General features: G+C 33.3%; 4 protein-coding genes and 1 non-coding gene across 7 annotated transcripts; 4 read left to right on the plus strand and 1 right to left on the minus strand.

The window, feature by feature from the left end:
• Positions 1–38: 38 nt before the first annotated feature.
• On the minus strand, positions 39–2897 carry LOC143181845 (deoxyribonuclease TATDN1). Of its 2 annotated transcripts, none has more exons than XM_076382505.1 (5): positions 2699–2897; positions 2286–2465; positions 866–1259; positions 595–798; positions 39–507 (listed from the first exon to the last, which is right to left on the minus strand). In XM_076382505.1, the coding sequence occupies exons 2-5, from the start codon at positions 2437–2439 to the stop codon at positions 402–404; spliced, it is 858 nt and encodes a 285-aa protein (XP_076238620.1). In that variant the 5' UTR covers positions 2440–2465; positions 2699–2897; the 3' UTR covers positions 39–401. The 2 variants fall into 2 exon arrangements, with proteins under 2 accessions (XP_076238620.1, XP_076238619.1); XM_076382504.1 differs by having other exon boundaries at positions 2618–2897.
• A 201-nt stretch (positions 2898–3098) lies between these two features.
• On the plus strand, positions 3099–8792 carry Rad50 (DNA repair protein rad50). Its single transcript, XM_076382502.1, has 17 exons — positions 3099–3497; positions 3576–3725; positions 3826–4267; positions 4345–4499; positions 4572–4770; positions 4855–5078; positions 5155–5520; positions 5587–5707; positions 5772–6150; positions 6224–6429; positions 6497–6834; positions 6906–7325; positions 7402–7527; positions 7594–7869; positions 7937–8070; positions 8141–8272; positions 8344–8792. Exons 1-17 carry the CDS (start codon positions 3267–3269, stop codon positions 8609–8611), a joined length of 4167 nt encoding a protein of 1388 aa, XP_076238617.1. The 5' UTR covers positions 3099–3266; the 3' UTR covers positions 8612–8792.
• A 494-nt stretch (positions 8793–9286) lies between these two features.
• On the plus strand, positions 9287–12836 carry Rab7 (RAS oncogene family member Rab7). 2 transcript variants are annotated; one of them, XM_076382506.1, is made up of 5 exons: positions 9287–9385; positions 10436–10621; positions 10710–10928; positions 11019–11156; positions 11248–12836. In XM_076382506.1, exons 2-5 carry the CDS (start codon positions 10442–10444, stop codon positions 11332–11334), a joined length of 624 nt encoding a protein of 207 aa, XP_076238621.1. In that variant the 5' UTR covers positions 9287–9385; positions 10436–10441; the 3' UTR covers positions 11335–12836. The 2 variants fall into 2 exon arrangements, with proteins under 2 accessions (XP_076238621.1, XP_076238622.1); XM_076382507.1 differs by lacking the exon at positions 9287–9385 and adding an exon at positions 9789–9928.
• A 6696-nt stretch (positions 12837–19532) lies between these two features.
• La (La autoantigen-like) lies at positions 19533–22599 on the plus strand. Its single transcript, XM_076382067.1, has 7 exons — positions 19533–19840; positions 20052–20405; positions 20500–20642; positions 20728–20809; positions 20878–21129; positions 21214–21340; positions 21533–22599. Exons 1-7 carry the CDS (start codon positions 19670–19672, stop codon positions 21613–21615), a joined length of 1212 nt encoding a protein of 403 aa, XP_076238182.1. The 5' UTR covers positions 19533–19669; the 3' UTR covers positions 21616–22599.
• LOC143182002 (small nucleolar RNA U6-53/MBII-28) lies at positions 21386–21465 on the plus strand. The gene has a single exon (XR_013002382.1). It is a non-coding gene; the product is annotated as a small nucleolar RNA U6-53/MBII-28 (small nucleolar RNA).
• Positions 22600–24157: the final 1558 nt, after the last annotated feature.

The raw sequence follows: 24157 nt of genomic DNA on the forward strand, positions 1-24157 counted from the left end.
ATAGTGTATGTTCATAGGTGTAGAATAATGTTGATAAATATAGGAATAGTAATTATTATTAGTGTTAATAATGCAACTAATGAAGATTATAGTGACAATGATCATTTTAACAAGAATATACTAAAATTTTATATGGAAAGAGATCGTTGGAACGTGACATCAGTCACATCCATAGAGTTATGCGTGTAAAAATGAGTATCTTCATTTCCTTCCTTCTAAGAAATGAATTTGGTAAAAATCTTTTGTTATATAATTTCACAGCATTCCTCCCTGATTACATAAGCGTGCAGTGGTAAATGCACACTATAAATTAGTATTTCAGTCCTTGGTTTTTCTTAATACGCTATGCCGCGTCCACATTGACAGAACTATCCGCAAACTGTTCCAGTGTGAACGCAGCATTACAATTCATGAGGAAAAAAGACCTTCATTGTGTTTTTATATATTTGATTACACAAATATTCCTCTTCTTCGTCCCTAATCCTTGCAAGTACTTCTAAAATTTGACTGTGAAAGAACCAAACAGTAATGTGCAAACATGTGTCATAAATCTAACTTAACTCCAAAGCTTTCCAGCAACTGTTTAGTACTTACACTATGGTACATGGTTCATTTCTCCCTTTAACCATTTGATTAGGCTGCCACTTTTCTTTTTTACTAGATGGGAAATGCGTAATTACATCTTTTGCAGATGCATGACTTGGTCTTATCTCACACCATGGACAATCAGTCTCTATCATTAATCTGTCTGATGGTATAGTTGTGACAGCAAAAAGGTTTTCCTCCGTTTTAAGAGAACTGTAAATGCGATACAGTCAGAATTCTTGTCTGCCTAAATTATAGTCATGTAACTTGTCTAACCTACCATCCATTAATACCAATATATAATCCCATTTGTAATATAGAATTAGCCTCTTCTGGATTGCCATCAAAGGAGTGCACAACGCCAGCTGTTAGTGTGTCTTTGTGTTTTCTCAAAATCCTTACAAAATCTTCACTAGCATTACGACAATGCAGAAACATTGGTAATTTTAAAGTAGAACACAAGGATAACTGCATTTCAAAATATTTCTTTTGCACATCCTTGGAACAAAATTGTAACCTATCGTAATCTAGCCCTATTTCACCAATAGCAATAATTTTATCTTTATTATCTACAGCTAGGTTGGACAATGATTTGAGGTAGGCCTCTGGATCACCACTTTCTTCGAACTCATTACAACGAGTTGGGTGACAACCAACTGTTGAAAATAATCTGCCTGGAATATATGCAGCAGTTAGTATACAGGGTGATCCAATTAGAATTTGCATCTTTAGTTCAGGGAAGAATTTTTTGAATAAAAGTTGTTTGGTATAAAATTGGCTATTATATGGTGTTAAGATGAATACAAAGACATATAATACAGGGTCAGTGAAGGTCAAAATAGATCAATGACGTAATAACTTACTTCTATTAGATAGAATGCACAAAAGAATAATTCAGAAAAATTTGGAGAAAAATTGGCCAATTTTGCCTGACAATAATGTAGAATCACGATTTTTCTTTTAAATTAAAGCTTGATTTGATTTCTTTAAAGCTTGAAATTTTTTTTTAAGATAATTATGTTTCGATTTTAAGTTTAATCCATCTCTACCACTGTAATTTCTTAAATCTGAGGGTGTGTTTGTCATATTAAAAAAAGATACAAGGGCTACTTAGGGGTATTCTAGAAAAACCATAGACAATCTTCATATTTCCTAAGTGACTCTAACTACAAAAAAGTCTGTACCATACAATGAACCTTCCTGCATCAAACAATTTCTATTTAAAAAATAGTTCTCTTAATCAAGGTGCTAATTTTTATTAGACTACCTTGCAGAATCCAGTTTAATACAATATAAAATTTGATAAAATAATGTATACCTAGATATTTCCATTGACATGCATATTGTTGCAGTTAGAATATAGAATCACAGCAACCATTGCATCTCTCTTTCATCGGTTTCTTCCTATGCACTGATCGCATTGCAATCTAATCTGAGATAAAGGAACATTAGTTACGATAAGAAATCTTAACTCTCGCAGATGAAAGCCTGCAAGGTGCATAAATAAAGTATTAGTTCTATCAAAATTGTTGCAGTTGTTTCAAAAACATTGATAGCTCTATGGAAACGTAACTCTTGAATACTATGAAAAGAATTTGTAAATAATAGACTAAGGCTAGCCGTGATAGAGAGACGCGACAGTGTCGATGTAATACACAACTTTCTAACTTTCCTCAATAATTTCTGTACAAAATTCTTACCATCTGTTCGTGCTATCTCGAGGGCCTTTTTACTCTCTTCTATATTACCGGCAGTGATTATAATTTTTGAGATATTATTATTCCAACTCCGTTCTAAAACTTTATCTAAGTCTGGCTGATGTTTCTGTGACCCATGGTAAATTCCTTGGTACATAGGATCCGCTAAATTTGCTCCAATATCTTTATGAAAATTAAAAGTTAAATGTGTGAATAGTTAATTCCTAACCTTTTCCAGAATATTTTAACTCGATTGCAAAAAACTGACTGTAAGTGATGTAAAAATATTAAGAGTTGGTATATTAACACGACCACCCAGAAAAGAATTTCATTACCTATAAATTTTCTTAAATTACTCATTCTTGCTCTAAACATTCAACGTATGAGTGAAGTGACAGTTTTTCGAGACACACCACCTGAAAGGTTAGCAGGTGTCTTGTTTAACCGGCGTTGTGAACTGACACATGGGTCTAATCGGTATTTAACACTTCATGAGAATCAGATTTGTAGTTTCTTAAATTTAATTACAGAGAGAATCGTGTAGCAAATATACATCACCGAAAATCTTAGCTAACTTTCATAACTGAATTAGCATTTTAATATGAATTGAATTATTAACTTCTGGTTTAATACATTTTCATGACTTCACACTCAAAATCATATATTGCATCTACAGCGTTCCACAATTTGCTTCATGTATCACTTGGGTCGCTGCAGAATGTTTCACACAATGAAAAACAGAGATATCTCTCTATAAAACACTATTATCTATGAATAAGATTCTGTTAGATTTGGGATTGCTAGTTTCGCGCGAATTCGAAGTAGATCGAGTCAGATCGAGTCGAGGAGAAACGTCATTAGCACGATATAAGTGTCTGTTGTTTTACACACTTGTCTGGTGTAACAATTCAACTTATTATTTCAATTTACAGCGTTGCATTAGCTTGAGATGATCTAAGCTATATTAAGATCGTAATTTAAACGATGTCACGAATAAGAAGACTTTCCGTGCGCGGTATTCGCAATTTCGGCGACGACAGTGAAGAAGTTACAATTCGTTTCTCTCGACCTTTGACTCTCATTCTTGGCCCAAATGGCACTGGGAAAACGACAATTATCGAGGCACTGAAGTTTGCTACTTGCGGCGAGTTTCCACCTAATTCGGATCGTGGAAAATACTTCATCCATGATCCAACTTTGTCCAGCACTTCAATAGTACGATTCTTTTATTCTTGTAGTCTTTGTTAAGTCCTTTGTTAAATTACAAATACTAAAATATTGTTCTGTATGTAGGTCCGAGGAGTTGTGAAAGCAGAAATATTTGATGCGAAGGGTAATCTATACATAATATGTAGGCCAATCGAGTGTACGAAAACTGCTTCTACTATGAGATTTAAAACTCTTGACAGTGCCTTGAGCAGAATTCAGAAAGGAACAAAAGAAGTATGTTTTAAGTAAAGAATATAAATATAAGGCATTTAGAGTAGATTTATTCATCTATCATATTCATGCTTGTATTAACTTGCTGTATTTATTATATTAGGTAATATCGATAACCAATAGATGTACTAATGTCAATTCAGAACTTACTCTAGCAATGGGTATCTCTAAGCCAATTCTAGAGTATGTAATATTTTGTCATCAAGAAGATCTCAGTTGGCCATTCGAAGATGGAAAAAAGTTGAAAGAAAAATTTGATGAAATCTTTGATAGTGCTAAATTTAATAAAGCTTTGGAAAGCATCATGAAGTATATCAAAGAGATGAAACAAAAGACATTAATACTGAAAGAGCAGAAAAAAAATTACCAACAAACTGTTGCTGAAGTCGAAGATAAAGAAACAAAGCTTGCGGATCATAAAAAACGATTGGAAAATGTTAAGACAAAAATAGAAGAGATGAGAAAGGAACTGGAACCTATAAATGGAAAAGTTAAAAAAATTGCTGAAATGGATTCAGAGTATAAAAATTTACTAGCTGAAGAAAGTAATACTTTTTTTAAATGTATGAAAATCATTTCTTTCTATAATGAATCTTATATGTAAACGTAAATATTTTTGTAGAAAGCAAAAAGGCAGAATATGAAATGTCCAAGGAACAGTTAAACAGATTGAAAGAAAATATACAAGAAATTTTTGAAGGTACACTTGATGAACTAGAAACTGAGATTAAATCGCAGCAAAAAATATTTATTACAAAATCTAAAGAGATAAAAGAGGTATGCTTCATTTATATTTAAAATTCTAATGAAACTTTAAACTAAATTTAATTCTATTCCTATATTATGCAGCTCGAAATAAAATTAAAAGAAATAGCTGATAAAGAACCAAAGATATCGAGTATGTTAGCTGATGAAAGAGTAATCAGTGGTTCTCTGAAACAACAGATTAAAGATCAAGAAAAGAAGGTTTATATGCGTAATAAAATATTGAATGAGACGTTGTCTGCTTGGAATCTTGAGCCTGTAGGCTCAAATGTATCTGAAATAGGTTTAAGCTTAATTATATATTATACACGCAAAAATAAATGTAAAATGCACACTTCTATAGCTGAAAATTTTTGAATTTTTTTAGAGGTAATAGCTCTCACTAAAAGGTTAGAAGGAAAAATGCGAGAGTTGGAGCATAATGTAGAAGAAAATAGATTAGAACGAGAGCAAGAAGAGAAGAAGCTGCAGAAAGAAGTAGATCTTTTGCGTAGCGAATATTCAAAAGTAGAGTCAGAGAAAGAATTAAAAGAAAACGAAGTACTTGAGGCAAGGGACGAAATTAACAGAATAAAATTGGAAATAATGCAGGTTGCAGATTTATTTTTTAAAGAAATGATTACTATTTTCTTAGACTTTTATTTATTCTTGGTTTGTCTGTATTTAGCTTAGCGCAGCAGCAAGTAAATTAGACTCTATCGAATCAAGAATGGAAGCAGTAAAAAGTAAAATTCAACGATTAAATGAGGCAATGAACGTGGAGGATGCAAAGAAAGATTTTTTGGATAAAGTTAAATCACGAGATGAAACAGAAGCGCTTTTAAATGCAATTGATGAAGAAATTGCATTATTGTTGAAGCAAAGTTCTCTACAAGCTGAGCTAGAATTGCATAAAAAAACCTTGCTCTCTAAAGAAGAAGAAGTGGAGAAATTAAAGAGCAAACATGAGACTACAATCATAAACTTAATGGATATTAAGAAACTATCATATACCAAACTAAAAAATAAGTTAGATACGACCCAGAAAGAATTGGTAATAAAAAATCAATTCTACAGTATACAAATAGTGCATCTATTTTATCACCTTTATTAATTTTAGGTAAATCAAACAGAATCCATTAAGCAACGAATTCGAGCAGAAGAACATAATCATACAACATTGCTTGCAACAATGGCACACACTGAACGAGAACTACAAAAGAAAAAGAAAGAAATAGAATGTAAGTTAAATATTTACATTCATAGAAATTGTTATTGTATTCGTAACACTACATTCTTTTTCAGCCGATAAAGCTAAGATTTCAGCGATTTGTAATTACAAAGATTTCGATGAAATGTTATTATTACAGTCCAAAAAAGTGAAAGATCTTCAAGATAAAAGAGGGTTATACGCTCATCAAGGAGCCGCTTATAAAGAATATATGAGGCAATTGAAAGAAGAAAATCCTTGTTGTCCTTTATGTCACCGAAATTTCGAAAAACGTGAAACTATCGCAAACTTGTTAAAAGAAATGGAGATTGAAATGGAAAGTCATCCGAATCGCTTGAAGGAATGTGAAATAGAATTGAAGGTTCAACAAGAAAAATATGATAAGATGTTGCAATTAAAGCCAGTCGTTGAAAAAGTGTTACAATCGGAAGAAATTGAATTGGACAAATTAACGTAAATTTTTTACCATATTTGCACATTTATTTATTTTTATTTACTAATTTGATAATTTATTTAACTATTTTAGAAATGATTTAGAAAAGTCTAAAAACAGATTGGCAAAATCAAAAACGAGTATACAGGAGCTGAAAGAAACAGTTTCTGGTCCTGAAAATAAATTAACAACATGCAAGAATATTACTGAAGATATTATGTTATGGGATAGATACATCGATGAAATATCTGATCTTAAACAGAAAATTGATAACCTAGAAGCTCGCATGAATGTTGCAGGTACCGTAGAATTATTTTTTGAAATTGAAGACATTTGCAATTGTCTTCTTTTCTTGTACACTTGTAGGAATCGAGGGGAAACGTAGTCTCAGCGAAGCCCAAGCTCAAAGAGAAGAATTGAAAGTGTCTTTAAAAAATATTCGTGACGATATTGAAAAACTGCAATCTACAATAAACGTTCACAATGACAAAATGAATACTGCTAGGGAGGAACAGAATTCGTTGCACGAGGAGCAATTAAGAATACGTTCAGATGTGCAAAAATTAAAACAACTGAAGGAAAAACAGGACGAATTTTTCACGAAGGAAATTTCTCTCGGTAAAGTAGTGGATGTATTAAGGGAAAAAGTAATGACGGCAGAAAGTGAACTGAAATCAGGAATGAGTAGATTAGAGAAAAAGAAGGTATGATTGTTTATTTTTTTGTATGTAATAAAAATTTAGAATGCAACGAAAAAGAACAATTACTTTTTCAGAAAGAGAATTGGGAAAAACAAGAAATAGATAGAAAGCTAATAGCAGAGGGAACCCGACGTTTATCCGAACTGCAAAAAGTGCAGGATGATGTCGATGCATTCGTGTATCGTAAAATTCCTGAAGCTTTACAACGCTCTGAATCGAAAATAAAGCACTATGAAACAATGATTAACGACCTTTCGAGTGAAAAGAGTAATATCGATACTTCGATAAGTAACTTAAAAGAAGAAATTGCTCGTCAGGAAATAAGGAAACGAGAATTGTCCGACAATATCATGTTACGAAAAATTCAAGAAACTACCAAAGTTTTACAACGAGAATATTTGAGCTTGGTAGAAAAAATAAAGGACATAAATCACGCTCAAATAATGGAAGAATGGCGAAGCTTGCAGAATCGAGAACAAGCTCTACTTCGTCAAGTATAATATTCTTAACATATTACGAATTTAAGATTTGAAAAACATCAATTTTAATATTTTGTGTGTCCACTTACAGGAAAATATGCTTAAAGGTAATCAAGAAGAATTAGATAGGGCTATTCGACAGTACACTCAAGAATTGAAGAAAGAAACATATAGAATGGCTCGCAAAAAATATAAGAGTAAATGCATCGAATTAACGGTAACATGTTTTAAACAACTCTACTGTTATTCAAATAATTCAATATTAAAATGATTTTCAAATCAGGTTACAGAAGAAGCTATACTGAATTTGCAAGCATATAGCAGAGCATTAGATATTGCTATGATAGAATACCACAACGAGCGAATGGCATCGGTTAATAGAATTATGAAACAGTTGTGGAAACTTGTGTATACTGGGACAGATACAACATCCGTAGAGATTCAAACGAATGCTACCGAAGGTATAGGTAGCATGAGAAGAACATACAACTACAAATTGGTTCAAACAAAACATGGTCACGTGATAGATATGAAGGGTCGCTGCAGTGCTGGACAAAAAGTATATTCCACAATAACATTGACATAAAAAATAGTGAATCTGATTATTCACGTAAATTTCATTTTAGGTTTTGGCATCGATAATTATCAGGCTTGCTTTGGCAGAGACTTTTTGCAAAGATTGCGGTATTCTCGCGTTAGATGAACCAACGACAAATTTGGATCAAGAAAATGCAGATAGTTTAGCAGATGCACTAGCCAAGTATGTTTTTTCACATTTAGAAATTGCCATTAATGTTATACTAAATTATAATGTTATATTTATTTTAAAGGGTTGTTAAATTACGATCACAACATCAGAAGAATTTCCAGTTAATCGTAATCAGTCACGATGAGAAGTTTTTGCTAAAACTAGCTGAACTGAATAATAATAAAGGCTACTATAGGCTTTATCGAAAACCGAGGTATGGTTTAATATAAAATAAGTTTACATTTACAGAATTGCACTTGTATTACATGATTGGATACTTTACAGCGGGTACACAGCAATCAGACACTGTCGAATGGAGAATCCTGAGTATTTAGAAGTAGATGATATAAAAGAAGAGATGTCGTCTGACGAAGAAGTCACTGAACAGTCAGGATCGTCACGAAATAATCATTTGAGTAGCAGTGCATACGGAACAATGATTACCGATTATTCGCGCCAGAGAAAGAGAACCATTCGGGATACCGATAGCGAGGATCACAGTGATAACAGATCATCTAAGAGGAGATATTTTCTAGATGAAAATGTAAACTAGAATGTTTTTATTGTTTGTGTTACTACGTGAGATGATACATTGTCCCATAAGATACTTTATATTTTTATATACTCTACAGAATGTCTAATTTATGTAAGTAAGATACGAATATATATTGTGTTTTTTCAGCGCATGTTATTTAAAAATAAAGTCGAACGACTTTCAAATTGTTTTAAAAATTGAATTGCCCCCGCCATTATTTTACTTGACTTGAAATATTCTTTTAAGCAAAGCTGAGATTTTTAACTTTTTCTTGCCTTGAAATACACACCCATATGGCACAGAGAAGTCTTAAAAACGTCTCAAACACATCCAGTAAAGTCCTAAAAAATGTCCGAAAGACATCTTTTAAACGTTTGAAGTTACAATTTAGGGTAAGGCACGTTCAGGCATAAAATGTACATAAAATAGACGTCTTCAAGACGTCGTGCACTATCTTTGCAATAATAAATACTATTCAAGTAATCACTTATGTGAACATAAACTTGACATTCAGCTACTTGAACACAACTGACTCCAATTCAAGTAACTTGCCTATCTAATTCAACCGAGGCTTCAAGGAGTGATAGCAGAGTTAAATTTTTCAAATACTGCCGCCTCCTACATCGAGAACTCGACTCCAGCAATCGACTTTTGATCGTACTCGGTCGATAAAACTGGCGAAGAACAGGTGACGACATCGTTGTCATACTCGTGATTTCATAACACGCCATTTTCTTTGTGTGAAGTGCTGGCCCAGAAGAGTTTCGATCACTGTTTTCTATCTAATTCGAGGTAACGCAAGTTATCATCGCTATGGTACTATTCTTTTAAACGTCGCCTACGTTTTCAGACGAGCGTCACGTACATTTCCTCGGACACTTGTCCACCAGCCCCGATAAATCTCAATTGTCGAGATCGCGTGTTGACAGGTTTTCAAGCATCGCAGTTAAGCGAATTCTGTTTTCTCCTTGCTCCAACTGTGCTCCCTATTTCTCAATATTTCCATCTCGCTGCTTTGTGCACAGTGTTTTCGTGAAAATATAGTTTTTATTATCGCAGACGTTAACCGCCAAAATGCGTACTCCGAACGTCTTTGCGCAATGAATTTTTTCGAGCTACGTACATACGTCATTACGAGGGGAGTACTTTTCCCATTCACGTTCAATGATTCACTAAAAAAGTCATGCGTCCGTAACGCAACCGTTGGTCCACGCTCATATTGCTTTGTAACGTGATTCAGTGTTCAAAGTTGCTCCGTTCTAACGCGATATTTATTGTAAGACGGGAAAGAACCGTGTCCACGGAATATTGGAGTTATAATACTTGTTTTGAAAGGTATTATGCTTCTTTCATGTTGATGAGGTCATAGTTTCTATTTACTTGTGGAATTAATTGAACAGATGTCTCAGAGTTTTGTAATGATTCATTCCGGATGCGTGCCAATTTACCAATTTGAATTTTGTTATCTCTGATTTGTACGTGTCATATACATGAAATTGATTACAGACAGTGTGTATGTGATTCATAGCTGTGTATTTTGGTATTATCTTTCTGCAGTGCATTTGTTAATTGAAACAAGTTTTTATTGAGGATATAGTGCATTGTAGTCTTTGTGGTTCTTTGTTATGTTGGTATTCTGTGGGTTCGGATTAAATTGGGAGAAACTTTGGAAAAGTTGGTTTTGTTACAAACATAATTTTGTAGATCAATAACTTCTTTACAATTAATGTGAAGGTTTATTAATAATAACTTGCTCATTTAATATAATTTAAAGAATATATCATAGCTTCTGTTGCCATTTACTACTGAATTTGTTATAAATAAATATTTTTTCATTTTTAGCTCACAATGGCTTCTCGTAAGAAAATATTGCTTAAAGTTATTATCCTTGGAGATTCAGGGGTCGGGAAAACTTCGCTCATGAATCAGTACGTGAACAAAAAGTTTAGCAACCAATACAAAGCTACCATTGGAGCAGATTTTCTGACCAAAGAAGTTATGGTAGACGATAGGGTAGTTACAATGCAGGTAAACGTATATCTGTTTGCAAGATTAGTACTATTTTCTGAATTATATTTTTTATTTGTTTAATCCCTCTGTTTGTTTTCCTTAATAGATTTGGGATACTGCAGGGCAAGAAAGGTTTCAATCCCTAGGTGTCGCTTTCTACAGAGGAGCCGATTGTTGTGTACTGGTGTTTGATGTTTCCGCACCAAGTAGCTTTAAGTCTTTAGATTCATGGAGGGATGAATTTTTGATTCAAGCATCTCCGCGGGATCCAGACAACTTTCCATTTGTTGTACTTGGAAATAAAGTTGACTTAGAATCTAGGGCGGTAAGAGTATTTCGAATATTTCAAATATAAATGCATTAATATTTGTAATCTTTGTCATATTTTCATTAATTATGCAATGTATTATGACAGGTTTCTAGTAAGAGAGCGCAACAGTGGTGTCAGTCTAAAAATAATATTCCATACTTCGAAACCAGTGCTAAAGAGGCCATTAACGTTGAACAAGCCTTCCAAACGATAGCAAAGAATGCTTTAGCTCAGGAGAGTGAAGTAAGTTGGACAATAATTACAGACAATTTTTCCTCTTATGCTTATTCATGCATGCTTTAATGCATTTTATATTAACCCATTGTCATTTCAGGTGGAATTGTATAATGAATTCCCAGACCAAATCAAGTTAACTAATGACCCAAGAAACAGTTTCAAGGGTGACTCTTGTGCCTGCTAGGTCTTGGAACAATGAAAACATTGGACAAGCACATAGATGTACAGGTCAGATCGTACATTCGCGTACCTGCGCATTTTAAAAAATACTACATCGAGCTTGATGTGTTTTGGAAGTCCCACGCATGCACCTTGGTTTCCTTAGAGTTCATTTAAGGTAATTTCAAATATATATACTATTCGAATGTTCTTACCGAATCGTATGGGATAGCAAGAGAAAAGAACGCGTGAAGTAATTCGTAATCGACACGTTTTAAATAGCCCAATCGAGAAATTTTGTACCAGGAGGCATTCGTTCGGCTTCCTCATACGAGAGACTATGTTGTATTTTATATTGTGTGTTTGTGCTATACTTGACTCTCCGAATAACTGGATTTGGTCGGTCGAGCAATACGTTCAACACATTTCTGAACATTAATAACGCTCTCTTACTGGGTATGGCGAACAGTATGAGCTGCCCTTTTTAATTGCATCTTCACGACTCATTGTCGATGTCCTTGACCGTGGAGCGATACTACGTTCTTTTCGAATCTCATAGACAGAGCTGTTGTCTTATGAGTGAAAATTCGCGAGTTGGGAACATACCTAGCGTAACAATTCGATCATCACAGAAAGAGTTTGCTCACGATTTATTAAGTACAATCGCATTTACGGAGGAGCTCTAGAAAATAAGATTTGTGGGTAAACACATCTGATTATCTCTTGGATAAATTTGAAATTCTTTACAATTTAATATATCGATCATTGCACCGAGAGATAATTATCAAAACTTATATTACATTTATTTAACTACCTCTGTATTTCTTTAACAATGCAAACCCTATCAATTGCAACATCACAAGCTGTGTCTAAGTTCCGAAAAACGATGTATACAGTGATCACATGTTTGACAAAAAAAGAACAATGAATTCGTTTAATGATGCAGTAAACATTACACAAATTCTGTCGTGAAATTTCATGGCTGTTTCTATTCTCAAAAGGCTAGTGCGTTTCCAAGGAGAAAATTCCTCTTTTAAAAACACTACAGTTGGATAATTTTGTAAATTTTTTTTGTCTCAATGCGACCACGATTCTTAAATATTAGTATTTCCCCTTATCCTTAAATTCCTCTCTGAGGTGAGTCGTGAACCGCGATGCATGAGCTTTCGAATGTTTCAGTTTTAGGAAATTTATAAGAATACAACTAACGTTGATAGAAAGTTATTCACAAAGACGTTTTTGTATTAGACATATCATGCAATGTATAGAGGCTGCTGGGTAATTCTTTTCCGAAAATTATAAATCTTGTTGATTTTTTTTCATATAGCATTACAAGATGCAATATTATAAGCAATGTTGTTAATTGTGCCTAGGAATGTAATTTGAGAAATAATATTTGTTTTTTAATTTGTTCAAAAGGCAAACCTGTAGCGGGACAAAACAATTTACTTGTATCATAATCGATGTGCCCTAATTAACGAAAAAAAAATTTACAAACTAAAATAAAACAGATTTATAAAAACACAATTATTAGTTGCTCTGAAAATTATGCGACGCGGTGTTGACGATCACTTCTACATTTAAAATTATAATTTTAGATCTAAGCCACGATCTTGGAAAATATAGAGAAGAAAAATTGCGTGAGCAGAATTGAATAGATACTTATAAGATTTCTTATGAGAACAGTTAGCACGTATAACATATGCGTACATCTATGATGCGTACAGTCTCCAACGCTGGGTGCGATTATTATACATGTACGTGTATATACGTAAATATATATGTATATAAATGATGATTATGATAATTATCATGACGATTACAACTATAATTATTAATATAATTTTATCGAAATATGTTAACGATGGATATTATAAATATTATTATCATTATTGCTGCTGCTGCCGCCGTCGCCGCTATAAAACTACTATTGCTACTCTTAGTTTTAAGTGAAATTAAAACAAAAAAAATAAAAGAAGGAGAAATACATTTATTGCAGAAAAAATTACGAACTGGTCGAATTAATTCGCTGATGTGTCCGTGCCGCGGATAATCATCGCGTGACCCGGAAACAAATAAAATATATAAGACTACCATTATCCCCCATTGTGGTTCGATGTCTATATTGTTATCGAGATGAATGTTAACATAAGTAGTTATTCTATGTAGCAACCTTATACGGGGTAGCGTTTAAGACTAAAAAAAAAAGTATAACTGAATAGCACCAATTTAGCAAATGTGAAAGATAGAACGTAGTTCTTTTTCGAGTAAAATGATAGTTTTTATTCGAAACTCTTGATATGTTATGTTCGAACCTTTGTAAATTGAATATTTACTCTTGTACGAATGTAAAAAAGTATTCGTTTTTACATGGAGCAACTTTGCCGCCTTTTTTAAACCGACTATTTATTTCAAATGGAACCCGATAAAGGAAAATATACGATATACGTATGTATACACGCATTGGAGTATATGTGAATGTTGAATTAAGGATATCTACATGTAGATTATAAAATGCGTATAGAATATTTTATATTAATGTCATGTATGATACCAAGGCCTTTGTTAAGTTTTAAACAAATTTTTACGATTGATGTCAAATACATACACACACGTACGTACATACACGCCTTTATAGAGAATAAATTACGTTCGTTTACAGATAATTCGTAGTACAAATTAGAGGCATTTTTGTAATTAGTAATTATGAAAGAAAGTACGTTTTCTTTCGCTTTGTTAGTATGTGTAATATTTTTCATTGAATGCGAATTGTTTCTCATTTTCAGCTTTGGATTTGTAGTTCTATGAAAACTTCTAGTTGAAGATAGAAGTAGTAGTAGAAATGACTGTATTTGCATGATTAAGTACAATAGCAAGTAACAAGTGGAGGAATTGCATTGAGTACCCGAAAATCGAGATTCAAGTGACACAAGCCTATAAAAGTAAAAAGAAAAATTTAGAGAATTCCGTATATAAACATTATAGGGTTTTGAATTAGTAAAAATGGACTTTCTCCACTTGATACTTATTAACAAATTTATTGAAGTGACTAATTGATGGCAACGTTTACTTTAAATTGTTTTAGTGGAGTTACTTGAAGTATCTATTTTTCCTTTCTTTTATTTTTCTGCTTTGCTTACAAAAGACTTGTAGTTGAAATAGGAAAAGGAATACAAATATTAGTTTTGCATTCAAGGAGTTTAAACTATATCCAAAATTATTAATCATGCATGAATGCTAAATAATATGAATTTATTGTTCTTAAAAATTAGTTGAGCTTCTTATTTAGAAATAAATAAGAAACTAAAGAAACTGAATACAAATTGAATGTAAGGTTCCGAAACACTAAATCCTCTAGCGGCGACGTGTGCAAACTAAGTTTGCGAACTTACATCAGAAACGCGGTAGCTGAGATTTTCAGATTTTGTAAAAGAATTTTGCACTTTTTTTAAAAATGAGAAAATGGATAATTAAATCCTGACGAGGTATAATAAAATATAATTAATCATGATTTTTTGTTGAAATTTCATAGCCGCCATTTTATGTAATTAAAACGAAGTAAGAAGTCAGTCATTCGAAATTACAAAAATATGCTTCATCTTGATCATAAATGATTATAAGAACCCACATGAATGCATACGATGGAAATTCAATACAAACACAATCAAGGAAAAGAAATAAATATACATAAATATGACTTACTACTTTGTTGTCTTCACGACTTTTTACCGATTCTCCGTGAAACTGCATTTGAATCAACCGTTAACTGTCATGGCGTCGATTTCGCATCGGCGCCTCTTCCTGTCACTTCGATTCGAACTCGAGATCTGTAACAGAAAAGAGACACGAATTTAAATTAAATATATTTAAAGAAATAACAAGTACATTATGACTAAGTAACAAGTAAATCCGAAATATATCGTAAAAAATGATAATCTGATGTTAAAAGTTTAAAATAAATCGAGACAGAAACCAAAGGGACTTGCAATTCGGTTAAACTTTTCTTAAATAATTGTCGAGGAAATTTTTAATTAAAAGTCTATTGATATTAGGTAGAAATAGTAATAGAAGATAGACAAGAACGCTAATAGTATTTAGAAATGTATAGATAATTAACACGTACCTTAAATATTCGCGAAGTTTCAAAAACGTCCGAATTTGCCGATTGCCACCGAAACACTAATGTCACTCGTCTCATTTCGAGCGGGCTGCCGAAAGAGGCTGCTAGGTGGCGAGAGGGGGCCAACTAGCGACTGCGCGATTTGACAGAGAAAAGGGACGCGAAATTCTAATATAATGGAATTTACAGATACAGTAAACGCTGTGGAAATATCTAGACCACATCGATATATTCTTATTTAATGTACAAATTGATTAGTTTTTATTTAGGATATTAATTTCAATTGTTGAATGATAGTTTACTAATCGCTGCAACGTCTCAATTCGAATACTGCGGACTTAGTTCACATATTTCGCCACCAGAGGGTTGTTCCGCCGCGGGAAATTTAATTCTACCCAAATTGTGTTCTCGCGTTAATTTTAAATTCATAGATACTATAATTGTTTCTATCTATGCATTTTAATACTTATATTCATGTTACTGTTTTTCTTATTTTACTTTTAAAATTCTATTTTATGAGCACATATAATAATTCAAGGTTTCTTAATTGACAGTCAATTTAGTAAAATAAAATAGAAATTCTAGTTCTGCAGACCAATACTATCTTCAATCAGTGTTAATCCAAAACAACAAGCTTCACTATTTTTAGAGAATTAAATAATAAAAAGTGATAATCGGTATTCGGTGTTTCAAGAATTTATTTTCAATTTTATATTTAAAGAATACGGTATACGTGCAGTCTCACATATAAAATGATATGATTAAAATACTTTATGTGACTACTATTTACATATACCATCTACCTAAGGTAATACAATTTGTAATATTATGGGTACATTATTCTTCTTTCATGGAGTGTCATAACTATTCCTGAGAGTATTGTTAAATAATCTTCGCAAAAACATTTCAAGTGACATCAGTCAGAAATCCTTCGTGATGGATTCGCCTCACTTATCAATGCATCGTGATGCAGCTATCCGCACATTCGTGCCCATAGAAAATCCCTTCGACTTAACATCCAAGTTGCAAGAATTTGCAGCCAAGTATGCCTTATTCGCGCCACTTTGGGTGGTTCTTTGCAGCGACTGAGCTTCATTATCGTACGATCTGATAGCACTGTTGATCGTTCCCAGTTTAATAGCGATGCAAGTTTGCATTTGGTTCATGTTCGACGAGTAGCAGTTAGGAAAAACGCTGTTCAATTCAGCAATATATTTGTCTCCTACCTGGTAACAGAAATCGACGATAACTATTCAAGAAAATTGTGTTTATTTTGGTTCTAATTTTTTGTAATTACATACCGCCTCTGCCGCAGAAAGTATATCCAGTTGCACTTGAAGCAGCTGCTCGCCTTTCGTTTCGCACTGGTTGAGTTCCTGATAGAGTGCTCTAGAGTTGCTACCTAAATCATTCTTGGCAGTAGTGTAGCAATTCTCAACATCTTTTCCTTCTGCCTTAGCAGCATCCACCTTGGCCTAAGTAATTAATATTCACGTGATATAGAGACCTCCAGTTAACAATGAATTTGACGCAGTAGGGATGTATTTTGTTGAAGATGAGTACTCACACGGATGTCCTTAAGGGCAGAGTTCACAACGTCATTTATAGTTGACATACTCCGGATTTTATCATTGCTTAGTTGGTTTTTCGTATTCATACTCAAAAGGCTTCTGGAACGCTTGAGGTCACGCTGAATACCGTCAACTTTGTTTTTGGCAAGATTCAGTTGCTGCCTCAGCTGATCCAGAGGATTGTAGGCTGACACCTACAAAATCGGAAATTATAGATCACAGTTTTGAATTTCCAGAATATTAAAGAGACTTTGAGTCAATTTAGACAGCTAACACTACCCTAATCTTCAAAAGACAAATAAACGTTTATTATTTATTAATGTATCCACAATACACCTGATAACTGTTTCAATTACTTAAATCCACTATCCCAATATTACTCATGTAAGAAATACTAATTTCATTAAGCATAGGTGTGAGTGTGGAATGCAAGTTTTTGGCACCCAAAATCAGTACACTTACCTGCACGGCACAGAAGACCGCGAAGAGGCAAAGACCGATGAACACTTTCATGGTGGACGAGGAAACTTCGAGCTGATACACTTATTTTGTCGTATATTCGCGAACTGATAACGCTGAAGACACTCCTCTGCCTTTTATAGGAAAAGCGTGCAACTTGAGCTAAAGTAGATCTTCGGGGTGGAGGGGTGCGATAACGCGTTCGGTGATTCCCAATACTGGAAATCGGAAATAATTATGCCTCGCAGATAACTGTGCAGCAGATGTCTTTCTTTTTTGTAACGGATCTTCCCTGATTCCCAAAGCTGGGAAACAACATCATTGAACTCTGAGTAGTTTACTTTATGTCTCGGAATGTTAGCTGCATCTCGAGTTCATCTGGTTTTGGATTCTTTTCAGTGCAATTTTAATGGTGCATGGTAGGATCATCCTTTTTGTGGATATTTGCGTTAGGATTGAGGAGCTCAAGAGACTGGAGTGTTGAAAGATTAAGAGATTAGGATCTTGAAAATGTCAAAAATCAATAACTCGAGGAATCGTAGGATTTTGGAGATTGGAAAAAATTGATTAATCGGAAGATGATAATACTTATTCAATTTGGAGTACTGGATACATTTGAGTCCCATTTGAATAGTCATTATTGAGAAACAGTTTATTTTTAATAATATTTTAAAATAAGGAAAGGTTTGACGTTATGAAAATTATAAAAATATTTGAATCTCCATAGTAATTTTACCATCAGTAATGAAAAAATTTAATTGAATACCACAGGATGATTTTATTGAAGTCCGTACAATATACTATTTTTATTTTAATTATTTATCAAATCATAGCGTAAACCGACGTTAAATGCAATCATAAAAGTACTTTACGTGAGGGCAATTACTGTTATCATGTTTATACTTGTATAGGTATTAGATAATTATCGCAATCCTTGAAAATCGAACACATTCTAGAAATTAATGTCATTCGGTTTGTTAATCCGAATACAATTTTATTAGCTTCCTCCTAACACATTTTTCGTTGGCCTAATGTCGCAACACATTTAGTGATTATTAATTTTAATAAAGTAGTTTTCATCTGATGAAGTCTACATTACTTCAAGTATTTTATAAAAATATACTATCTTAAATTTCGAAAGACTCCCTTTTTACGCCTATATGAAATGAGTTCATCTCTATCGTATCATATCAGTGAATCATATCTGATTAAAAGATTATTAGTCATTCTCTTTGACTATCTAGATTTCATTCAAGAGCTCAGTTTCAAATTATTATCATTTTTCCTTAACGATACACTTTTACTAATTATATTTTCAGCTGCGAGTTTGCTTCTTGAGATTGCAATCATTTATTGCGGGAAATAATACACCGCTTCCACCGACAGATAATAGAAGATAACTGCATATCAAAGATTACCTATATTTAAGATTACAAAAATAACAGGAAGTGTTTCATTTGAAGATCAAATCGCTTCTTTCTTCCATTTTTCTTTGACCTCTCACTCTACGTGTCTTCTAACGTAATTGCAGGGTGATAAGTTTAATTGGAAACCTTCGATTGTTAAATAACGAGAAATTACAAAGATATTTGCAACTTTATGATGTTGGAATAATCACTACCTGTTCAGCAAAATTTTATACTTATTTCGTAATGTTTATTCGTATGTTATACATGTGTGTAATAAAAATATTTATTGACAAGCAAGTATATTATTTAGATATGTATTCCATAACTAAGATTTTTGTGCAGAAATATCTTACAATCAGAGGATATTTGTACAGGGTGAACTGTTTATCTGGAAACCCTCTGATGAGTGTTAACAGCAATTATAATAAATCCTGCCAACACTCGGAGGATTTTCAAATAAACTGATCACCCTCTATAATGTCTAGTTTCACTCTCTACCACTCGTAGCGCTGTAATCTCATAATAGACAGAATCGATAACGTCGGGAGTGACACCAAAATGGTAAGACTGGAAAATATATCGTGTGACACTTCTGTTTTATATATTATCAATGGTTTGAAAGATCGTACAGTGAATTGTACCCGCCATCTAAACTTACTTCCGGTTTCACGAAAAGCAGGGGCACGTGTGCGTCATGCTGTTTTAAGTCAAACAGTTCCTTCGTGATAGTTTAGAGTTAAGCTTCTGGGAAAGTAAATAATACGTGATTTTAAAGAGCATTTCAAATAAAGAATCTCAAAAATGGAAAACGGCCAAGAAGAAGTTAAGACTGAAACCGCGAATAATGTAACTACTGATGAGGTTAAAGACGAGAAGCCGGTTCCTAAGGCTGAAGAAAATTCTACAAAAGAGGCAGAGAAACCCGCAGAACCATCCTCTGAACTGTTGGAAAAGATCAAGAATCAAGTGGAGGTACTATTCTAAACTAACTAGCTAAGGACCATGATGATGAAATGGAGTACTCATTTCTGTACTCATGAATATACAGGGTGTTCAGTTTATTTTCTATCGTTTCCTTCACGAGTGAAAATCTCTGAAAACACTGGACGAAATATAGAAATTTCTTGGTATTTTTTTTTAGGATTTTTAATGCTACAAAAATGAATTTTTTTGTTATCTTTAGTTCTACTTTGGGGATGTAAACATGCAAAGGGATAAGTTCCTCATTGAGCAAACAAAGTTGGATGATGGATGGGTACCAATGGCCATTATGTTAAATTTCAAAATGTTAGCATCCATGAGCAAGGATGTTGATATTATATTAAAAGCATTGGAGTCGAGTGACCTCATAGAGGTATCAGAGGACAAAAAAAAGATTCGCAGGTCGTTGAAGCATCCTTTACCAGTATACAATGAAGAGTATAGAAAAGCACAGGAAGCTAGAACAGCTTATGTAAAAGGATTTCCTTTGAACGACACGAATATTGAAAAGCTGAAAAATTTCTTCAACGCTTTCGAACCATATGAAAATATTATTGTAAGTATCTACATTTTGCATAAAGGGAGCTCATAAACTTGGAGAAAACTTGCAAACAATGTTTAGATTTTCAGACCATTTTCTTGTTTGATAGATGAGGAAATATCACGATAAAGACAAGAAGTTGCAATTCAAGGGATCCATTTTTGTACAATTTAAAACATTGGATGATGCGAAAGCTTTTATGGCTAGAGAATCTGTAAAATATGGAGATACAGAATTAATTAAGAAGTGGTCGTAAGTTGATAAAGCTTTGCGTTTTAGAAATAATGCTTACATCGAAGTTATGTATATTTAATGTCATTTTTATGAAATATTCTAGAGCAGATTATAGTGTGGAATCGGCAAAAAAGAAAGAAGATAGAAGGCAAAAGAGGTCAGAGATGAAGGCAAAGAAGAATGACGTTAGTATAAAATTTATGCACTGTATTTAACGTAACTTAATTGATTTAAAACCTCTGCACTTTTATAGAAAAAGGAAGAGGACGAAGAAAGCGGAGTCGAGGACGATAATGAAAAAGAAACTACATTACCAAAAGGTTGTGTAATTCACTTTACCGATGCACCTGATAAATGTACAAGAGAGGATATCAAAGAACGTTTAGGTGAACTAGACGCTACCATTGCATTCGTTGATTTCAAAATAGGCGATAAGGAAGGTTGGGTTCGGCTTCAGGGAGAGAATTCCGCGAAAACTGTAGTCGATAAAATGAAAGAAGGAAAGGTAAGACTCCCAGTATTCGAAATTAGGTATCAATAGCTTTTCCATTGTACTGATTCATCTCATACGTATTATTTGCACTAAAAGGTCATAATACGGGAAAAAGAAGTTACTTGTCGTGTTCTGGAGGGTGAAGAGGAAGAAAAGTATCTCGCGAAAGCGAAAGAAGAAATAGCAAATATTAGGCAGAAGTATGTTAAAGGAAAGAAAAGAGGTAAGATCAAACACTAGATGCTTATAAATAATGTACAACTTATTTTCATAATGATGTTTTGCCATGCTAATACCGAGGGATCATTTGGATCTCGCTGAGTTCAACTTTCTCATACACTGAATGTAACATAATTGAAATTCTTGTGTGTGGTTTAGATACTATTGATATTTAATGCTCGCAATTTTTTGCTAGGTCGCAACGCACAACGAGGTCAGAGGAAAAGGCGTACCAGCGATAGTGATTCTGTTCCTGCTAAAAAGGCAGCGCTCGGCTAGCTCTAGGAATAGTAGATTTTGAAAAGCCAAAACGATTCCATACTTACTTCACTATATATATTATCCATATTTTTATTATATAGACTCATATATGTGTAAAATATAAGAGTTGACGTTACACTGCTAGACATTTTCAAAGTAGCTATGCTACTTTCACTGCATACCTTCTGTTGTATTCAGGCAGTGTGTATTATTTAAAAGATAAAGAGTACAACACTGTTTATATTTGTAAGCTGTACATTATTTTATAGGACCAACACTAGCACCTTCATGTACCTATAGGTACCTATGTACCTATAATCTGTAACAATATAGTTTCTTTACGAATAAAAAGCGTTAATTTGTATTGGGATTCGACATAGGGACAGGGCTTAACCAATATGAACTAAAAATAGCGACAAATAACATTACGTTGATCGCAAAATACACGTAATTGTCTTGAGTAATGTAGAAATGTTAAAATTGAAGAAATTTATTCCTGAACGAAGTAAATCTTTGACATGGAAATGTTAATGAAGGAAAACGTGTTCTCAACGCAGTGTTAATGCTTTTTTTTTCTGCCACCAGACGTCGTGGCGTTTATGTCGAATCCCAATAGAGCACGGTAAAGGATTAAAGGATTGGAGATCGAGGTATATTTAGAAATCAGCATTTTATTGTTTTACAGTGAAATTTACAAAGGTGATTGATCGAATCTACTATTTAAATTTCACTGTTGAGTGCTTGATATCCCGTTCACACGATCAACGGACAGTCACAATGTTTTTGGCGATTCGCGAACGACACTCGAGAAGTTACTCTGCCACGATAACGACGTTGTATTGAAAATTACCGAAACCGACAGTACAGTTACACGATATCGTGCATACTATGTTGCTATCTAAATACAACGTTATGTCCTTAATGGTATCGATACGCTTTCGTTATTTCATGTGCTTCGGAAAACGCGTACGATCGATTAAATAAATATTTTACTATATCGAACAGGCGTTAGTTTTTTACATGGCAATTGAAACAACATGCCTGATGAAGCTCGTAACATTGTTCTTCCTTCAAAGGAAAGTTTAAGTCTCTTAATAGAATTTTCTTAACATTGTAAACGTGAAAACACTTGTATTATACACAATAATACGTTCTCATGGTCAGTCTGAATCGTTAAATTTGATGTGTAGTTCTATAATAGTATAGCAAGAAGGATTAATTTCAATCATTTTCATTCAGTTCACGCAATCGAAATCTTAAGATTTGAGAAAGAAAGATATATTTATCGATAAGGAAAGAATTATTCGTTTTTTCCGTTTTGAATACTCATAATTTTGTTACAAATTTCTTAGACCGCGATAACAGATTCAGTCTGAAAAATTCTACGAAGATATTTCTGCATGCGTGGACGTAATCTCACCTGAAATTTATTTGGTCATAGAGGAAACTATTGAGCACACGATGCGATCAGGATTTTTGAAATTGCAAGTGCTACCGCCAATTTTTTAGCCTAAAATAGTGGTCGGTAAGGTAGAAAGTAGAAACATCGCATTTTCAATATCCAACATCTATTCTTCTTAATTTAATTTCCGGCCTGCGCATTGCACTTGCGCAAAATATGCAAACTGCAAACATGAATTACAGCGTTGGAGGCAACAAGAACATAAGCCTGATTGGGCTTATATTAAGAAGATTGATTTTAAAGGACATTAAATTCGGGAATCAGGTAAAAATGTATTAAATTTATACTGTATGATATATTTTCATGCAGTTTTTGTGTATGGTCAGCTTCTTGCTTATTCGCCGTGTTGAATCATATTTAGGTTTCCAAATCAAAATATCGTAAATGTGTATTTAAATTGAACAGCAAGGTTTTTTAAGCACAGTGTTACTAATTTTCATTAGTTTTTTCATTATTTTCTATATAGATATCTCTAATTTTGTTAATGTCCTTATTGCCCCGAACGCTTTAATCGGTCTTTTTAATTACCAATATCGAGTGCGTAGATACATTTTTTCAAACTCTTTCATGAACAGTGATATTGATATAACGAAGCAACATAATATTCTGTAGTGGATAAAAATTCTATAAAATTTGTGAAGATGAGTAATATCGAGGAATAATTAGGATCAAATAAAATAGTATTTTTAAAACAAGTATTGAACACATGAAACATCTGCGAATGTTTTTCTCATTTTTAAGTTAAATTGATTATCATGTTCACAGGACTCTACAAAGTAGACCGCAAGGACCATTATTATACAACTTTAGATGTTGCTTTTATAGCAACTTTTTGGGTACAGTTCTTGACTCTTCTATGAATTATATAACATAGGTATTACTTAATTGATTATCTGTGCGAATTTGTGCACGACTTTCAGTACTTGGAATAGGAAAGACACAAACGATGTTGAAGTTTCACATATAAACAGAAATAGGAATCTTTCGTGTGTCTATATTGTGAGCTATATCAGAAGTTACACCTGTGTAACCATTAATGTCTACTCTGTCTCAGATGTTAGCTACGAGAAGAACACTTGAAAGGACATTGATTGCGTT

The sequence above is a fragment of the Calliopsis andreniformis genome, chromosome 7 (assembly GCF_051401765.1).
Source record: "Calliopsis andreniformis isolate RMS-2024a chromosome 7, iyCalAndr_principal, whole genome shotgun sequence".
In the NCBI taxonomy this organism is placed as follows: Eukaryota; Metazoa; Arthropoda; class Insecta; order Hymenoptera; family Andrenidae; genus Calliopsis; species Calliopsis andreniformis.

Bases quoted from the DNA above. Each gene is read 5' to 3' on its own strand.
- LOC143181845 (XM_076382504.1), bottom strand. From the start codon at position 2,657: ATGTTTAGAGCAAGAATGAGTAATTTAAGAAAATTTATAG. The intron at 1,260-2,285 runs GTAAGAATTTTG...CATATATTCCAG, and splicing joins CGAGATAGCACGAACAGATG to GCAGATTATTTTCAACAGTT. The intron at 508-594 runs GTAAGTACTAAA...GTTCTTTCACAG, and splicing joins AATGAACCATGTACCATAGT to TCAAATTTTAGAAGTACTTG.
- Rad50 (XM_076382502.1), top strand. From the start codon at position 3,267: ATGTCACGAATAAGAAGACTTTCCGTGCGCGGTATTCGCAATTTCGGC. The intron at 5,521-5,586 runs GTAATAAAAAAT...TATTAATTTTAG, and splicing joins ATACGACCCAGAAAGAATTG to GTAAATCAAACAGAATCCAT. The intron at 8,273-8,343 runs GTATGGTTTAAT...GATACTTTACAG, and splicing joins AGGCTTTATCGAAAACCGAG to CGGGTACACAGCAATCAGAC.
- Rab7 (XM_076382506.1), top strand. From the start codon at position 10,442: ATGGCTTCTCGTAAGAAAATATTGCTTAAAGTTATTATCCTTGGAGAT. The intron at 10,929-11,018 runs GTAAGAGTATTT...GTATTATGACAG, and splicing joins TTGACTTAGAATCTAGGGCG to GTTTCTAGTAAGAGAGCGCA. The intron at 11,157-11,247 runs GTAAGTTGGACA...TTGTCATTTCAG, and splicing joins CTTTAGCTCAGGAGAGTGAA to GTGGAATTGTATAATGAATT.
- La (XM_076382067.1), top strand. From the start codon at position 19,670: ATGGAAAACGGCCAAGAAGAAGTTAAGACTGAAACCGCGAATAATGTA. The intron at 20,643-20,727 runs GTAAGTTGATAA...GAAATATTCTAG, and splicing joins GAATTAATTAAGAAGTGGTC to AGCAGATTATAGTGTGGAAT. The intron at 20,810-20,877 runs GTTAGTATAAAA...GCACTTTTATAG, and splicing joins TGAAGGCAAAGAAGAATGAC to AAAAAGGAAGAGGACGAAGA.